The sequence below is a fragment of the Arachis ipaensis genome, chromosome B9 (genome assembly GCF_059453495.1).
Source record: "Arachis ipaensis isolate K30076 ecotype BB chromosome B9, ASM5945349v1, whole genome shotgun sequence".
NCBI classification, from domain to species: Eukaryota; Viridiplantae; Streptophyta; class Magnoliopsida; order Fabales; family Fabaceae; genus Arachis; species Arachis ipaensis.
Window position 1 is genome coordinate 11,391,054 of NC_142444.1, and position 19,625 is coordinate 11,410,678.

Here is a 19,625-nt window from a genome sequence, read left to right on the forward strand (position 1 = left end):
CACTAACACGGATTAAATTTCTACATTAGGCATAAGTCATAAGTCATACAAATAGGTCGGAACAAACACTCACACAAACACACCAAAGGCACTAACACCCGAAAACGTAAATTGCTACAGGAGAATATAAAATTCATAAAACTAGAAGCACGCATACTAGAAGTCCTACGAACTACCGGCAACGGTGGAGCCTCTCTGTGGGCAAGACCTACGCGTGTGCCCAGGCTGTCTGCAGAGCCCGCATCGCTTCGGTCGGTTATGGTCGACCTTATCCATGTTGTTCCGGATTCTGGTAGACCTCGATCGCCCATCACGACAATGCCTCAAGCTGGGGTCCAGAATAACGGTCGGACCGTCATAAGGTGGCCAAAGTCCCTCCGGTATTGGCGGCACAAAACCCATCTGGTACACCCTAAACACCTTCTGCATGGTGTAGACCTCGTCGACATAGATAGACCAGTCAAGTCATGACTGGGCACAATATGCAATCGCATGGCAACATGGGTAATGGAGAGCTTGAAAGTATCCACAGTCGCATGTACGATGCTGAAGGGAAACTTGGTACGTCCCAAGTGAAAAGCTCCAGATGGGCGTCGTCTCGGCAACAGTGTACTCAGATTGGTGTCTATCAAACAGGGTGACAGTGAAGCATCTGGAGTCTTTCAAGTTGCGCTCCATCGCCTTCATAAAAGACTGGCAGAACTTGGCACTGCTGGCCAATTGAGCCTCTGCCGTCTGACCACGAATCACGAACAACTCTGCTAGTCGGCCATATGTGGACTTCACTAGGGCGGTAATCGGAAGATTCCGTGTACCCTTCAGAACAGAATTAACACAATCAGATATATTGGTCGTCATGTGACCAAACCGTCTGCCACCATCCTGGTGCTGTGTCCACTTATCGTATTCTATTCTGTTCGCCCAGTCACACATTGCCGGATTCTCAGTCCGCATTATATCAAACCAATAGTGAAACTCTGCCTCAGTCTTCGCATAAGCAGCGTTCACAAGCAAACGCTTTGCATCCGTGCCCTTGAAACTGAGTACGAAGTTAGCTGCAACATGCCGAATACAAAATACTCGGTACGCATGCGTGGGTAACCACCCACTGTTCGGGTTCTCTAGTGCAGCCTTGATGCCATTGTGCCTATCTGAGATGACCAGTATCCCCTGTTGCGGAGTCACATGTTGCCGTAGGTTGGTCAGGAAGAAAGACCAAGACTCGGCATTTTTCCCCTCCACGAGACTGAAAGCAATAGGCAAGATGTTGGAGTTCCTATCTTGAGCAATGGCCAGGAGCAAAGTCCCTCCATACTTGCCATACAGATGAGTACCGTCTATGCTGCCCAATGGCTTGCAGTGTCAGAAAGCTTCAACACAAGGAGGAAACGTCCAGAAAAGACGATGAAAGTACACGGTTGAGTCATCCACGTCATCACCGACGAGAACCGGAGATGTCTTCAACAACGTAACCGTCCCCTCTATGGTAGACTGCACACCAAGGATCCAACGAGGTAGCTCGGCGTAGGACTCTTCCCAGTCCCCGTATATCTATGCTACCGCCTTCTATTTTGCCAACCACGTCTTCCTGTAAGTTGGCTTGAACCTGTACATTCCTTCGGTAGCTTCTTGCAACACCTTTATCGATACCGCCGCATTGGCTCGAACTAGAGGAAAGATCTTTGCACAGATCACGTGATAATCTAGTTGTCGGTGGTCGCTGAATATCGATGTAGCCAAGCATGTGTGTGGTCCGTTGTACCACCGAACCTCCCAAGTTCTCTTCCGTGCTCAAAGGCTGATGCGAATCATCCATGTGCATCCCTTCCCAAACTCCTTGCATCTCCCATGGTACTTAAGATGATCTGACTCCATCACTCTATACTCAACACCGCGCCGAATGCTGTAATCCTTTACAATAAGCATAGCTTCCTCCTTACTGTGGAAAGATTGGCCAACTTGAAATTCAGCTACAGAATTTCTCTTGCGCAAGCCTTAACCCCCAAAGGTTGGTGCTGACTCCGTCGGTTGGCTGATGGCTCCCAGATCCAGGGTAGAATAATGCGCAGGTTGCTCATGTGTGCCGACACTTGACGGTGGTTGACATGTTGCTGGGTTTGTCAGAATTTCATCATCGTCGTCCCTTTTGATGTCAGCAGGCTCTTCGTCGGAATCATCCTCTAGCATAGCATTTTCCACCCGATCTGGTTCCCCCTCACGTCCTACATCTGGAAATGGATGAGTTGAGGTGAATGCCCCAACTGGACCGGCTGGCCGATACTCCAACAAACACTTAGGTGCAACGACGGGCATCGAGGTGGAGGCACCCCCCATCGTGGTGGACTGGGGGTTTGGAGCGGATGCACCAGAGCTATCGATCCCATGTTCCAGCTTCGCAAACATCTCATGTATCTTTACTTCCGAAAAATTCCGACAACAATGAAACAACACCTGCATATCTTCATCTGTTCGTAACACGAACGTTTCATATTGCATGCCGGTTGAGACAACCGCAATAGGGATCTTGTAGAACAGCTTCTTCACCCACTTTGTGCCACCCGCGGCCAACTTCTGCAGTATACTGCTCTTCAGATCCAACAGTGTATCAGACGACTTGACAAAAATACTCAGCGGTTCTCTGTCTGTAAACTTCACACCGTGCCTCTAAATCTTTTTTATTTTTCCAGAATGATGCACTAACACCAAAAAGCTCTCTTCACTCTCCATTCCTCAAGTTATGAATGAATGAAAATGACACTCTACACAACTTGTTGGGTATATATAGGCATATTCCCAAGCTTCCACACTGTTCATAATCCGCTAGAGGGTGTAGCGAATTATGAGTCTAGCACCATTTGAGCATAAACCGCTACAGGGTGTAGCGGTTTATGAGTAATGCAGCCCTCAACGTAATCTGAAGTACCCTGTAGCGGATTACATGCAATTGAGTTCCGCTACAGAATGTAGCAGATTATATACAGTTGCGTTTGTTGCATTTGCGTTTGGAAATTGCCAATGTTATATTTGCGTAAATATTTTGTTCATTCATTTTATTTACATAAATTGTCCTTAAATCTATGTAGGTATGTGGACGAAAATACTATGCAATTTTTGACCCCACACCAATCTATCGTCGAAATCCCACAATGGTCCCTAGTGCTATGAGATAATGATGCTGAGTTATATTGTATATATATGAAACCCGAGATGACAAAACGAAATGAATTTATTTGTCTACTTTGAAGAAGGAAACAACTTAGTGTCTTCATCCATCAATAATTCAATACATTATTTTACAGAATCAACGTTTAACTCGTTTTTTTTTTCTTAAATAAATTAATAAAAAAAACAAATAAAATAAAAGAATTGTTTAAATAGATGAATAATCCCGTTTAAAACTACTCTTAAACTCTTTTAAGGTGAAAAAAACTTAACATAAGAAAATTGTAACTTTTATTGTTATTTTTGTCATAATGTCTGTTATTGTATTTGTATCTCTCATGATCAAACGAAAGTCAACATACTAATTTCAATGCATAATATCTCTTATTTTAAGCACCAATTGATCAATAAACCCAAAACCATCTTGGTAATTAGCAAGATTAAACGCTTCCACACAATCCGTCTCACAAATAACATCTCGTTGACCCACATTCCAGACTAAGAGATATCCTCTTCAAATAACAAACAATGCCTCTTAAAAAATATTATTACTCTCAATCATTTCCAAGCATCTCCTTTGCCAACTCTTATATTACAATCTCTAATAATACAAGTAAAACTAATACTATCACTCAAACTAAAATAACTAGCATCACAATTAATTTTAAAAGTACCAATAGATGAGAGATTCTAAAAACCATTTAGAGTAGAAAAAAATGACATATGTTATAATTAAAAAATATTTCTAAGTACATTTTTTAAAATTAATATCAGATAAATTACTTTTTTTGGAGGCCAAATTTCACGAGGACGAAAGATGTCATTAACGTTTAACTCATTTAATCACAATGTTAAATTATTTTCAGCGAGAAGGAAATTTAATAAATGAATAAGTTCTGTTTCTAACGTATTTAATTTCAATATCTATTATACAAAAATTTCCAGAACAATCAATAAAATATTACCTAATACAAATTTGATCTTTAAAAATAATATATATAACACAGTTAAAAATTAAAAATATTAAGTAAAAAATTCAAAATAATGCATCTTACATCTGAATATAAATAAAATCTATAAGCTCGGTATAGTTTCTAAAAATATACCATTTATTTATCCACAAAATGTTATTTAATATTTTTGCAATAAACTTATTTTAAAATGTTAGAAACAAGAGACTAAACTGAAAAAAGGATTTGTGTATTATTGAGTATATTCAAGATGTCTTAGAATGATACAATATAGAAGGGTATTTATAGGGGCTAAGAGAATCGTAATAATAAAGACGTAATATTTTATAATAAATATTCAGATATACTAAATAATTCTAATTGATCCTAATTGATCCTAATTATATTCTAACATCCCCCTCAAACTCAAGTGACAACTTGAGTTTGAAACATATTTAAAACAACAAAATATAGAGAAAAAAATAGCATAAACTGGTAAAACGGATGCAGATGAAACTGCCTGAAGGAAGCGCAGACGGAACTGCCGCTTGTTTGAAGGAAGCGCAGACGGAACTGCCGCTTGTCCGAAGAAAGTGCAGACGAAACTGCGAGAAAGAAACGTAGATGGAACTACCACAAGGAAACACAGACGAAATGCAGACGGAACTGCCACGAGAGAACGCAGACGGAACTGCCACGAGAGAACGCAGATGAAACTGCAGAAAGAGAGCAAAAACTATATGATTTCTGAGAATAGGAAAACAGCAGATGACATTGGTGTTTGATCATTTGATTCGAAAAAAAAAACACAAGACAAATAAAATAGGCTAGTCGGTGAGGTGAAAAAGCATCAAAGGAGTGACAAAAGGGAAAGAAGAATGGTATAGAAAAAAAATGCAAAAACTACGATAATTTCACCGCAAGGAAAACAACTTATCCTCTTCAAAGAGGATACCATGGCTCGGATACCATGTTAGAAACAAGAGACTAAACTAAAAAAAAAGATTTGTGTATTATTGAGTATATTCAAGATGTCTTAGAATGATACAATATAAAAGGGTATTTATAGGGGTTAAGAGAATCGTAATAATAAAGACGTAATATTCTATAATAAATATTCAGATATACTAAATAATTCTAATTGATCCTAATTGATTCTAATTATATCCTAACATAAAATAATAACCATACACATTAAAAAAATTATTGAAAAAAAGATTATATTTTCTTTTTTGCTTTTTTTCTTTAATCAAGCAAGAGAAAAAAAATCTCTTAGTTTATATCACTTTTTTCTTTTCTTCTAAGCAATACATATATAGGACGGAGAATAGTTTTTTTTCCCTTTCTTTTTAAGTGTTTATTTACATAAAATGCCGTCTTTTCATTTATAATTAAATTAATAATATTTGTCAAACAAATGGAAACAGAATTTGCAGATTCCGCAGAAGTACCAGCGATAACTTCTATGAATGCTAGGAGGACAGTTAAAAGGGTTACCTGGAGGCCGCCTCTGCCAGGATGGATTAAGTGCAATGTTGATGCAGCGTTTCTTGAAGCGTTTTCTGGAGGAGCAACAGCGGCGGTATTCAGAGACCATGCTGGGAACCTTCTCACAGCCTCAAACTCTAGGATTGCGGCTTCCTCGCCTTTAGCTGCGGAAGCATTAGTAGTCAGGGAAGCATTAATATTAGTTCAGAACTTCCAACTAGAACGAGTTATTTTTGAATCCGACAGTTTATTACTCATCCAAGCTCTTAAATCAAAGGCATCTATTACAGAAATTCAAGTTATCTTGGATGACATTTTGGATTTAGTGCGAAATCTCTCAAATTTTGGGTTTACCTGGGTGCCTAGAGAAGGGAATGCCCTAGCCCATGAGGTAGCAAAGCTAACAGCTCACGGCTCTCTTGAACAGAATTGGCCTAGCTGCAAGCCACAATCCATCATGAAAATTTTAAATGAAGAGCGCTGCTTGTCGCTGCATTGGGCGAGCAGATCATGAGCATGCCAGTTTTTTTTTTGGACTATCTGAGTTTCAATTTAATTAGTTAGTGACTTACTTTGATTGCAGGCTGAAACTTCCAGGGCTTGTTGAAAGCAGAGGTTGACACCTTCCTTGTTGGGAGGGGTTGGAATAGCAAGCATGCTGCTTTTTTTTTTTTTTTTTGGATACCAGATTGGGTTTGTTGCTTTGTTGAATGGCAGGAGCGTTGAATCGAAGGGAAAAGGGAGGTCAGTGTATGAGGAGTAACTGACCGGTTGCCATGGCAGAAGAGAGATCATTGTTTTTGGGACTAGGAGTTCGCAAAGACCCACTCTGATGGAAGTTCCTCACGGCGGATCCACCATCAGGGGCTTCAACTTTTGGGGCCGGTGATGGGTAGCGGTAACGGACATCCCAGGACGTATCCAGGCAGTTTCAGCTCAAGATCAAGGATGACAAACGAATGCTGTAGACTTCAGATCCATGCATCAACATCTCCAATTTGTAATGGACCCTCTGGCGACAGTGGCAATCTTAATCCGAGAGATTTTGAGCAGGATGTATGGTTTCCTTATTTTGGTTGTCTGGCCGGGTTCTTCAGTGACTCGAGGCAACGGTGGCAATGGAACATCTCAATCGGAAGTTTGCGATCTCGGGCTGACATTTTCAATGGCAAAGATTGAATTCGGGTTCGGACCCATGCATCGAATTCCCAGCCTTTTGATGGAAGCTCTGCGGACAATGGCGTTGTGCTAACAGAGCATCATCGAGGAAGGAGATGAGAGTACGCTCCCTAGGATGGGTCTTGAACCGGGTTGGATTTTCGGGTATAGGTGTATTCTGTTTGTCTGCCGGGTCAGTTATCTGGCCCAAGGCTTTGCCCCAAAAAAAAAAAATTAATAATATTTCATGCATTGTTATTAATAAAATTCAAAATCATTAATATTTTCAAAAATTTCATTCAATATATATTATGATATACAGGGGCGGAACTAGAAGAAATATTAGAAGGGGCTAAAAATATTTACACAATAAAATAAGACTAAAATAAAATTTTAAGGGGGGCTAAACTGAAATTTACATATAATTTATATGTAAAAAATTAAAATTAGGGGACGATTGCCCCCTTTTTATGTATGTAGCTTCGCCCCTGATGATATATGTTTCTTAATTAAATGTTTATTTATTTAAGTTGTTTCCATTATATAACTCTATGAATATTAAATATTTCTTTTATTTCATAATATGTGTTCATTATATTTTTTAAATTTTCAAAATATTTGTTCAATCTTACAATATTTAGGAACTAGTTTTTAATCTTTATTTTTAATAATTATATCACTTTAAAAATAAGAATAAATATAATGTTAATTAAAAATTATTTTTTCTCTATATTTTCTTCTCTTGTTTAGTCATAAATATAATTTGTATTGCTACGGAAATATTTTTTATTTTTCTTAATTCATGTGTTTTATGTTTGGAACATATATTGAAAAATGAAAAGAGTATAACTTAAACTATAGAGAAATTGAGAATTAATTTAGACAAAAATTTATATACAATTATTTTTATATAAAGTTAATAGTCAAAAACCATTACATAATAATTTAATAATATTTATCGAATTATTTAACTGTTTTTGACTATCAATTTTACATTAAGATAATGCATATGAATTTTCACTATTAATTTATTGAAGTGATGAGTACACGTCAAAATTCAAGCAAGAGCGTGATATAAACATAAACAGGGTACTAGAAGTTAGAACATGTGGTAAGAAAATTATTTAATTATTATCACCTCAAGTTACATAAAATCATAACCTAAAAAAAATCCTCTCCAGTAATAAGTGGAATAAAGCCATACATGGTATCTAGCTCTTTCTATTGAAACAAATTTCAATCACGTGAACAAAACTACACCTTACTATCCCACGCTTTTGTCTACATATGTTTCCTTCCATCGTTTCAAAAATAATCCTCATAAATATTTACTAAAATCAATTATTAAAATTAATTATTTTTATAAAATATATATTAAAAATAAATTAAATTATATATTTATATGTAAATATATAATAATTAATTTTTATATATAAATAATAATTTTTCAAAAACAAATAATAGATGTAGACTTTAAATATTACATAAAAGAAAATTTATTTTTTTATTTTTTATCTATAATTTTTAATATTAAAAATATAAAAAAATACAAAAATAATATATATATAACATTTTTTTTAAAAAAAATAAATCTATATGGCATATGTATATTTGTTTGTATTTCACAACATATTTTTGAAGGAAATAAAAATGAAAATATCTTTTTTCTTAAATCTACATAAACCAAATCCAGTTTCATTATGTAACTTCTAACAAATTATATTACATGCAGTAGTGTAATTTAAAATAGAAAAAGTATAGGGTACCAACATATTACCTGCCAACTTATTGTCAACAATAATTAATTATTATATTTTAAATATATATATATAAAGAGACACATCCAAAAAATATATTTATAAAGACACTTCTATTAAACATAGTTATAAAAAAGACATTTTTATTAAACGCATCCACAAAGACATTTCTATTAAACACAATTATAAATAAGAGTTGGTATAAGTTGGCAAAAATGTTGTTGGTAACGTAGCGGGATTGTTTAAAATATCTCATTTTTGTTAGGAGTTTTTTTTTATTATTTTTTTATATTATTATTATTATTATCCTTTTCTGTAGCCTATAAATTGATAGTTCATGTTCATCCTTCTTCATTCACCATACCTCTCCAAGAACTAAATAAAATATATAAAAAAAAATGAAGGCTACAACCACCACCAATGTCTTCGCCATTTTCATTCTCTTTGCTTTCATTTCCATCCACCTACCTTCTTTAGCCACGGCTGAGTTGGTCGACACAGACGGCAACCTTATCAAAAACGGCGGCTTATACTTCATCCTCCCAGTTTTTCGAGGCAACGGCGGCGGAATAGGCCGAATATCAACCGGAAACGAAACGTGTCCACTAACCGTTGTCCAACAACGCTCCGAAGTGGACAACGGATCACCAATTATAATTTCATCTCCATTGAGAATCCCTTTTCTCCGTGAAGGATTTCCTTTGGACCTGTCCTTTTCAGCTGTTCCTTTCTGTACTCCTACTCCTTCCAAGTGGACCCTCGTTAAGGGTCTACTGGAAGGAGAAGGAGCCACGGTGAAACTCACCGGTTTTTACGAGAACGAGATACAGGGTTGGTTTGAGATAAGGAAAACCTTGGATGCCTTTAAACTTACCTTCTGTGCTTCTTCAAATAATAATTGCATGGATATTGGGGTTAAACGTGATGATGAGGGAAATAGGCTTTTGGTTGCAACGGAAGATAACCCTTTTGTGGTTATGTTTAAGAAAGCTACGTCGTCTTATTCTGCTTGAAGATCCATGAATAATAGTAAGCAAGTAATAATTAAGCCATGGGAAAAAAAAAAAAAAAGAAGAAGAAAATCTTGTATGTGCTTTTTTATCTAGTCGGTAAGATATTATGTATGTGCAAGATGAGAATAAACTCTTGTAAGAATAATTACTGAGATGACTTACGTGAAGATATTTTTATCTGACCTATTTAAAGATATTTTTGTGTAAAAATGATAATTAATATATTTAAATAAATTATTTTTATATTAATAACTATTATTATTAAGTATTTTGTTAAAAAAATTAATTTAAATTAGTTAAGTGGTCAACTTATTCATTTATTTAAGTAAATAAGAGGTAGTTCTAATCATACTTTGTATATGCGATAAGTTATTAGTTAATCACAAATTTTTAAATAGAGTTTAGATTTATGATAGATTAATTTTTTATTTGTTAACGAATTAGAAAATACCGTATGAAAAATAAATTTGCTAAAAATATTTGGTTACCAATCAAGTGAAACTGGTAAATAGAGAAGTTTACTATCCTTTAAGGACACACTATCATTTTCTATTTTGCGTTTCCGTAAAGATTGATGAGTATCTACTTATTTTATATTAGTTTTGGAGTATGTTATGTGCACACTAAATCGGTTACTAAAGCCAATTATCAGTATAAAATATATGCTAGAATATAAATACACATTGAAAATAAATTAAATCACACATATATTTATACACAAATATATTGATAGCTAATTTTAATAGCTAATTTTAATATACAAATAACATTTTTATTAGTTTTGGTATCACAATAAAAGGTTGTCGACATAGTCTTTTTTGCGCAAGCTAACCGGAACCAAGTTGGTGTTGTCAAGGAGGCACTAAAAATTTTCTGTGAATCTTCAGGACAAAAAGTTAGCTTCAATAAGTCGTGCGTTTTCTTTTCAAAAAATGTGAACCATAATATCAGAGAAGAGCTTAGCCAAAAACTAAGGATTCCCCTCACTAGCAATTTGGGAAAATACTTAGGTGTTCCGCTGATCCACGAGAAGTGTAGTAAACAGCATTTTCAATATATCATTGACAAGATGCAAGTCAAACTCTCTAGTTGGAATATGAAGACCTTATCCATAGCAGGAAGAGCAACGCTTGTTCAATCCGTTTTATCTTCTATTCCAAGCTATGTTATGCAAACTATGAAGGTTCCAATCGAAGTCTGCAACAAGATTGATAAAATTTGTCGGGACTTAGCTTCCTTTGGGGTTCAAGTGATCAAAATAGGAAAATTCACCCTCTAAGCTGGGACACCGTGTGTAAACCGAAAGATTAAGGCGGGTTAGGCATTCGCAAGCTCAAGAAACAAATAACATTTTTATCATGAAACTCGCTTGGGGACTCATGACGAAATCTGATAGCTTATGGGTTAAAGTTTTCAAAGCCAAGTACGGCTGTGGTGAGAACATGATTCCCAAAATCCATCAAAAAGCCAACTGCTCAAACGCTTGGAAAGGAATCGTGAAAGTCTGGAACCAATTTCAAAAGAATTTGATCTAGAGAATTGGGGATGGACAATCTATTGCGGTATGGACTGATCATTGGGTTTCAGGAATTATCAGCCTAAAAGATGTATCTTTATGCTCTATCGCTGCAGATAGAATAGCCGAGAAGCTCTCAAGTTTTACTAATGGGGATGGGGAGTGGAATTGGGAGACGATAAACAGCTATTTTCCTGAAGATATTTCTGAGATTATTTACACGCTAAAAGCTCCTCACTACTCTCTTGGTGTGGACTGCATTAGCTGGTTACCCTCTATTAATGGAGAATTTTCTATCAAATCAGCATATTCTACTTATTATAGTGGAGATAGAGACACAAATTTCAAATTATGTTGGAAAATTAAAGTTTCTCAAAGATTAAGAGCTTTCACTTGGCTAATCTACCATAATGCTCTTCTTATAAATGCTAAGAGAAGGACAAGAGATCTTACCATGGTTGGAAGTTGCCCCAGATGTCCGGATCATGAAGAGACTCTGCTCCATGTGCTGCGCGACTGTCCCTATCCTGCAGTGTCTGGACTAGCAGGTCAACCAGTGCTCTTCCCTGAGGTTTCTTTAATCAACCTTTGCAAGATTAACTAAAGATAAACCTCTTCAAGATCACTCAAAAAATTAGTGGGATTCCTTGGCTCACCCTCTTTGTTACTGTCTGCAACAATATTTGGAAAGCCCGGAATGATTTAGTTTTCAATTCAAAAATTTCTACCAGCCTTCATGTGCATAATCTTTCTAGTTATTTGGTAGATCAATACAACAATATGATAAACCTCACTGAGAGCAGAAAAAAAATTCTCAACCCCACTAAAGCTTACCTTGTCAGTTGAGAACCTCCAGTGGATGGGTGCATAAAGCTAAATATTGACGGCTCAATCATCCAACCCGCTGGTTCTGGAACTTGCGGCGGCCTCCTTCGTAATGGAGATGGTAACCTCGTGGCGGGCTTCATGATGAAAATTGGAAGAATCACCATAACATTTGCAGAAATTTGGGCCATCTACACCGGAATGAAGCTAGCAGTGGAGCTGGGAATCAACAGATTACAGATAGAGACTGATTCTTCCTGTGCGATGAAATTAATTGGCGGGTCATCTAGTAGCCACCATCATACGCTTTCTCTGATTAGGGCCATTGAGGATCTCCGCAGCAAAATGACTTATGTGTCGGTTAAGCACGTATTTCGCAAAGCTAATTTCTGTGCTGATGCACTGGCAAAGCAAGCTCAGTCAATCTCGACCGGCCTTCTCTGTTTTGCAGCTCCACCCCCTTTCCTGATGCCTCTCCTTACTGATGACAAAGGTAGAAGGAAAAGTGTAAGAGTGTTGCCAATGTAGTTGGCTTTTGTTTTGGGCCTTTGGCCCTCCTTTTTAATAAAAAAAAAAAAAAAGGTTGTCAACCCCACAATAATGGTTAAAATATCAAAACTCTAGAATTGAACAAGATTAATTAAGTAGAAATTGACTAATTAAATACAAAATATTAAAAGTAAATTATAAATGAAAAAAGTGATTAAGAAAATGACCCCAAATCTGTGATAAATTCTCGCGGGTGTACCCGCCAAAAAAAATTGTCATCCCTAGTCAACTTCTAACATTAACCACTCCATATGTTAAGTAAACCAACTCAACGATAAAGGAAATACATCAGGGGGATGCTTTCATAAAGACATGTAAAACGTCTTTTTGTAAAGACGCTTACGTGTTACATTATTATTGGACGTATTAATGAACCGGTTCTTTTTGAATTTCTTAACAAATATTCGATTTAGATTGTGTAATTCGATCGGATCAAATTGAGTCTAATAATTATAATGCAGACAATTGGGTTTATTATTGTTGCTATAATAAACCAATTTTGTTCTGGTTTATTAAAAAATAAATTATTAACCGGCTTAATAAAGATGTCTAATAATAAAATGACACATATAAACATCTTTAAAAAAAGACATTTTTAGTGTCTTTATTAAAGTGGTCTCCAATCAATACACACACTAAGTAAACCAACACATAATACATGAAAATGTACCAAGCTACTAAAACTAATCCGTGTACATGATATATCAACGCAACTAAAAATACACCAACATAAACCGAATTTGGAGCTAAGCCTCCCGTGTTTTGACCAACATCATGAGGACATTTACTAGATCTATGGTACTTGCCTCCACAAAGCCTGCAACGTCATGGATCACGCATCTCACGCATGTCCTTTTCATTCATCATTCAATAAACGAGCTTTTCTAAGACAGCCTGTGCGCACTCGCTTGAAGGTTCGATTAGGTATCATTCTTGGTCCTTGATATACAGGCCATGTTGTTGGATTTTCCAATAACCTAAATTTGGCTCTATATACCCTTCGAATTTCATCCATCTTATATACCTCATTAATATAGACTTGCCAATTAAGGGATTGGTTCGCACAAGCAGCAAAAACATGACGATATAGAATTCGATTTGTCTGAAAATCACCATAGTCACAATGTTGCTAACGTAGATTCACTATATACTCCACACCACTGTGCATCACACACCTCAAAGACCTCGTTCTGCTTATCAAATCAATTAACTTGAATGTTTCCTACAGTGCACTGATTCGCTTGAAGTTTGGTGGTCGCAAATTCAGAAAATGCACATCCAACATCGCCTCGAGCATCAGCCTTATCCTTCTTTCTGGTGAACAACTCATTTAGTCTGTAAGATATTGTCTTAACAAGTGCTATGATAGGGAGATTGCGCACTCCCTTCAAAACCAAATTGATGCACTCAACTAGGTTCGTGGTCATATGACTCCAGCGATGCCCATCATCAAATGCCAAAGCATACTGTGAGCTGGGTATATCATCAATCCAATTAGTGTAAACCTCGCCATGCTCACATAACTCTTGGTAACGCATGTTGTACTCATGAACTGTCTTAGAATAACCTGTCAAAAATCAACAGAAAAATGCAAATACAGATCAATCATAGAGTTGATCAAATATAGTACTAACAATCTTATATTATTATATGTTATTTACCTATTTTGACGACAAAACTTTTTAAATGCGGCAACTTAAACCTCTTCAAGAAGTTCGACGCTACATGTCTGGTGCAAAACATGTGGAAAGTTCTTGGAGGCTCTCATGCTCCATTACTACGAGGTATAACTGAGTTAATAGAGTCGTGTTGATTAGAGATAAAACCCACACCATCCCGAGTCACCACATATTTTCGCAAATTATTGAGGAAAAAGTGTCACGCATCAGAAATTTCACCTCAACAATGGCAAAGGCAATAGGCATAATATTCTGATTGCCATCTTGTGAAATTGCAACTAATAGAGTTCTTTTATATTTCCCGCACAAATGTATTCTACCTACCTGTACATATGATTTGCAATATCTGAATGCTCTAATACAAGGATAAAAAGTTCAAAAGACTCTATGCATTATCTGAAAATCATGAGCCAACTCATTCCCATAGTAGGTAGGTATAGTTTCAATCTTGACAGCTGTAAAAGGCTCTTTTTGACATGCTTTAAACCATCCGGGCAAAATTTCATAAGATTTTCACCCACCAAAAATTTTTTCAATTGACTTTTGTTTAACCAACCATGCTTTAAGATAACTTATCGTGTAATACCTCGACTGAACTTCTTCAATTTTTAGAGACGGGTTAGCTTTTACCAAAGACTATCGCTTCAGCAATGGTGTCTGAGTGCAATTTAGAATGATCTTGAGAAAGGGTAAGCCTAGTGCTGCAAACCTGATCCCTATCTTCATTTGAATCAACAATTTCATGATTACTTTCAAATTCTTTTTCATTTTCACTGTTATAACCTTCCCATTCCCTGATTGGGTTGGGTTCTTCAACCACTAAAGGCAGCAGTTTGAACTCAACATACAACTCCACAACTGACACTTGTGATTGAACTTGATAATAGATCAAAAACATTTTTTGCATACTTACTTCAACTGTGACATACATTGCTTGAAATTGTATAAACCCACCAAATATTACTAAAGGATGCCTATACAAAATCCTTGTCACCTTTATTCTTGGAATATCTATACTTTGACAAATTGTAGTTTTAAGTTCTCCAAAGGAAATTGTGAAAGGAACAGCAAAGGTACACGGATACTGGCATACAAATTGTACTCCCTTCAGTGTGTGTAGTTTAATCTTACCATAGTAATATACCTTAACACTCACATGGCTATCCATTTTTTCAATCTCACTCAACTGTAATATAACTTCTATCTGCCTCACATCGCTTTTGAAACTTTGATTCTCAAATAAGTTGCGGGCATCACAACACTGAGTGACCTTTTCATCTTTGACTTGAAACTAGTCATTAAAGCCAGTCATTTTCATCGACTCCAAGAAGTTTACCAAGTCTTCAACATGCACTTTCGGTACCAACAAAGGTCCAATGTGTTGTATGGTTAAAATCCACCTCTGTTTCTTTCCAAAATAAAATCAATGCCGCTTTCAGCAAGTCTTCCCTCTGTTTCATATGGAGTCAATGGGGGCGGCTTCCTGCTTGTGTATGATCGCCATCTTCATAAATAGCAACAGCTACCTGTCACCCAGAAAATTTAAGTTTTATGTTATATGGTGTGATTTATCAGCATTTTATAAAATAAGTAAATTTTCATTCTTTGTTGCGAGTATGTGTTTAAAACAACGTGCAACTGTTGCAAAATAGGACACAAAAGTAAAATAAATATGTTAGACACAAAACAGGAATTAACTAAAAAATAAATAAATTAATAGGCAACACTAGTAAGGATAAAGCTAATTAAGCCAATATATGACTCCGATAGAATAGAATAATAGTATAAACAGTATAATGCATAATTTAATAATACTTTTTGTATAAAACAAATATTAAATAGAGGGGCAGAATGTTGTGGGAAGTCAATGAAAAATAGGAAAATTCTTACGAATTCAAAGTGAATGGTCTTCACAACGCGTTAGAAAAGGTCATTATCTTGTAACCATAACTAAATCAGGTGCTACGACATTGATATAAAGTATTCTAGCAAGAAAAACATAAGCGGTCATCCGATCCAAGAAGACAAGCAGTATCACTCCTTCAAAGATGTACTTTAGCTTTTCTGAGTATAACACAGCCAGCATATATTATTGTGATAACCAGGGTGAGTACCCCGGCGGAGACAAGTTTGGCCAACCTATGCCAGTGATTGGGGCATACATAGCAGTAGCATCCCTTGCCTGTCTCTTTGCAATGTCTGCTGATCTCTTTCAAGGATTCCACAGCAGCAAGTTCTGGTTCCCTTGCAACTACTTCTGCTTTAATGCCACTTCCTTGACAGTGATCGCCGTTGCACTCAAGCTATCGGTTGATCTCACCACCTCCATGCCACGATATGTTGAACAGCTAGCAAAACTCTGTAGCAGTGCCTTCATCTGCACTATCATGGGTAAATATAAGTTAGTGATATACTTTAGACTTTTAAATATATAGTTAACTCATAACTAGAAGGCTAGCTACACTTTTATAGAGTTAATTAAGATCATTAATCGTTTTATTTTCACTTCAATAGGTAATTCCATGCCTTCTATTGGCATCAATCCTATGAACATCATAGCCTTGGGAATACTCGTGATCACCGTGATTGTCAACATCATCATCCAACTTGCTACGGGTGTTATCTCTAACTACTTCTTGATTGAACATATTATTATGATATGCATCATGTTCATTTTATTGTTGAGCATGTTCTCCTCGGCAATAGCTATTTCAAAGATGAAACGTGACTTGGAGCTTAAGTATGAGATCAATAAGGAGGTGCAGAAAGAATGCACTAACCAGATAGATGAGGAAGCCGGACTAAATAGTGAAGTCATCAACAATCTCGGAAGTGAATTGATGGCAGACTGGATGATGGCACACACTAGCAGCCCCCAAATTGTCCTTGCAAGGTCAGTAACATGTGCTACATCCGGTGCCTACTGTCTTCTTAGTACATTGACATTACTAGAGGCTATGACTCTTCGGTATTTCTTGTTAGATTATTATGGCGACTGCAATAATGCTAGCGACTACCAATGGTCCACTTTATTAATTCTCATAGTTCAGACTGCTGCAGTGGTAGTAGGAACTATTGCTCCTACAGTTAGGTGGTTCAAGGCTCTAAGATATATAAGGAAAGCTTCTAGAGTTGGGAGCAACAATACAAATAGGAGATTCCATGTAGAAGGGTACTGGACTGAGAGTCTATTTCTAATGAAAGAAAGGCCTCTTGGCTTTCATATTCATAACAAATGGTTCAGAAAGAAGGCCCATGATGCAAAAGTGCTTTTGTTCCGGTTATTAATTAAGCTACAGAAAGGGATTGTGCTGATCAACAAAGTGACCCAGTTCATTTCAATAATCCTCTTGTACTTTACGTTAGCAGCTCGTGATTGTTGCAGTAATGTCTCAAGTACTAGCTCAGGAACAGAGCCACAGTCTGGCCCGGATCTAAGGCGTTTTGTTCTACATCTTGAAGGAGAGGAAGAATTAGTTGAGGTGATGATGAAAGACATTCACAAAACAACTAATCAATTGTTTCATGTAGGAGAGAAAAAGGAGCCAAAACATGTCATTGAACTAATAACGGAGAAGAGTTCTATCTTGGAAGGATTTAAGAGGGTGACAACATTTGACAATGACCAAGTTTCCTCTTTGCACAATGAGGAAACTACACCATATGGTTGGGCACTTCCTCTGGTGACACTAGGATGCATAATAATGGCACTTCCAAACATGGACACACTTTCAGTGAAGAAGTTCATAGGAGCTCTAAGTGAAGGGCTCTACTATGTGAAGTTCATAGAGTGTAACATTGACAAAGAAGGGAAATTGATCAAAGTCAAGAGAGCAGCAGAAACTATGTGGCATGGAGTTGATCTATATGGTAAGTGGCTAGATGTGGACCTTTATAAGCTATCGCATCAAAGTAAAAGCCCCAGGGAGACATTAGAGACACTAGCTGAAGATGCAAGGAAAAGGTATGGCAAGTATAAAACCAAGTATAGAGAGATATGCAATAGAGAACCACCTTCATCATGGCCCATTGAAGTATTGGCATCTAATGCAATGTATAGAATAAGCCAAACTGTTTTATTAAATTATGGAAGGATTGAAGATCTTAGGAGTGAGATATTGTTTGAAGAACTAACAGGAACGATATCTGATATATTGGGTGCATGTCTCACTAACTTACCCTATGCTATATCGGCCAAGTGCTCCAACAGCACCATCGCAGAGAGAGAGGATAGTGTTAGAGATGCAGTTGAAATGCTTGGACGAACAAAGAAGATTATAGCATTGCTGGCAGAAAAGATTCCCACCGTGGACTTCAGCCAAAGTACCACCATTGAATACTGGCTTTTGATGCATATGCAAAATAACAACACTTTTTAGGCTTCCACAAAAAATTGATCAAATATCATTATTTTGTGCATTTTACCGTATATGTATTAGCTTAAAATGTTTTCTTAGGTTTATAATTATACAATTAATAGAAGAATATTTGGAGCCAACAAAAAATAAGCCAAAGCAGCCAATGAATGCATATAAATGGCATGATCTTCTATATAATCACAAGCATTAAATGTTTATCACACACGGGCCTAATGTTAGAAAGAATCCTGCATAGGACGAATGTTATGGTTTCTTTTAATTCAATAGATCTTTTTTATTCTAATCAAATTCGATTAGTGTAATAACGGCCTATTATATTCATGCATCCAAAGTAGGTGGTAGCTTATGTTTTATAATTAGTTATAATCATCAAAATTTTCTCAATTTCAGAATCCTGTATCTATATCACAAGAAAATTTAAAACTCGGCAAATCCTATTAACTTCAACAAGAAGGGTCCTCATTAGTTTTTGGCTTACCAGACATCTTTGTTGATGATTGTTTGGCCACTGCTCTTTTCCTCTTTGGGTGCAACAGTTTTCTTTATCATCTAATTTCAACTCAAACAAAAATCCTGTAGCACCAAGAAGAAATGGTTTCAAAAAGAGAATGTTAGCACACAACACAAATGTACCATAACATCCAAAAATTCCTCAACTACAACACACACACACACACACACACACACACAAATCCACAATGCTAACATCCACTCGATTTGTATATACTTCCATATGGATTAATCTAATCGTTCTTTACTTATCGTTTCATCCAAATAATTGCAAAATTTTAGCATCTAAAATAATAGAAGCTTCGTATACGAAAATGAAAATGGTACAGAACCTCGCTGGAGTTCTGCGTCGCCTTCGGTTCTGAGTGCGACACCGGCACTGGCCAGTGGCCACGGGGTAGTTTTTAGGGTTTGAGGGTGTGTTTTTGTGTGAATATTAAAGTGGGTTTTTGACTTTTTGGGATGTGATTTAAGGAGTAATATGGGTTTGTAATTTAGGAGTGTGAGTAGCGTTGCAAATGGGGAGAAGAAGGAGACAGATGTTTTGTGTTGGAAGCCGAGTCACGAGAGCCATGCATGGAATTCGTTCCCGACGAATTGCTGATCCTCTTCCCGAAAAACGTGATATCTTTGTCTTAA

General features: G+C 36.5%; 4 protein-coding genes and 1 long non-coding RNA gene across 10 annotated transcripts; 3 read left to right on the forward strand and 2 right to left on the reverse strand.

The window, feature by feature from the left end:
* Positions 1–465: 465 nt before the first annotated feature.
* LOC148543731 (uncharacterized) lies at positions 466–1,816 on the reverse strand. Its single transcript, XM_088498688.1, has 2 exons — positions 1,440–1,816; positions 466–1,342 (listed from the first exon to the last, which is right to left on the reverse strand). The coding sequence occupies exons 1-2, from the start codon at positions 1,814–1,816 to the stop codon at positions 466–468; spliced, it is 1,254 nt and encodes a 417-aa protein (XP_088354814.1).
* A 3,713-nt stretch (positions 1,817–5,529) lies between these two features.
* On the forward strand, positions 5,530–6,363 carry LOC148543732 (uncharacterized). The gene is made up of 2 exons (XM_088498689.1): positions 5,530–5,991; positions 6,289–6,363. The coding sequence occupies exons 1-2, from the start codon at positions 5,530–5,532 to the stop codon at positions 6,361–6,363; spliced, it is 537 nt and encodes a 178-aa protein (XP_088354815.1).
* A 2,491-nt stretch (positions 6,364–8,854) lies between these two features.
* LOC107617457 (factor Xa inhibitor BuXI) lies at positions 8,855–9,682 on the forward strand. The gene has a single exon (XM_016319217.3). The coding sequence runs from the start codon at positions 8,914–8,916 to the stop codon at positions 9,526–9,528; it is 615 nt and encodes a 204-aa protein (XP_016174703.1). The 5' UTR covers positions 8,855–8,913; the 3' UTR covers positions 9,529–9,682.
* A 5,392-nt stretch (positions 9,683–15,074) lies between these two features.
* On the reverse strand, positions 15,075–19,623 carry LOC148543733 (uncharacterized). 6 transcript variants are annotated; one of them, XR_015900156.1, is made up of 6 exons: positions 19,319–19,623; positions 18,955–19,049; positions 18,277–18,440; positions 16,878–17,546; positions 15,988–16,474; positions 15,075–15,623 (listed from the first exon to the last, which is right to left on the reverse strand). It is a non-coding gene; the product is annotated as an uncharacterized LOC148543733 (long non-coding RNA). The 6 variants fall into 6 exon arrangements; XR_015900151.1 differs by having other exon boundaries at positions 15,075–16,474; positions 16,878–17,552; XR_015900152.1 differs by having other exon boundaries at positions 16,878–18,440.
* On the forward strand, positions 16,059–18,764 carry LOC107617459 (uncharacterized). Its single transcript, XM_021111743.2, has 2 exons — positions 16,059–16,488; positions 16,612–18,764. The coding sequence occupies exons 1-2, from the start codon at positions 16,146–16,148 to the stop codon at positions 18,474–18,476; spliced, it is 2,208 nt and encodes a 735-aa protein (XP_020967402.2). The 5' UTR covers positions 16,059–16,145; the 3' UTR covers positions 18,477–18,764.
* Positions 19,624–19,625: the final 2 nt, after the last annotated feature.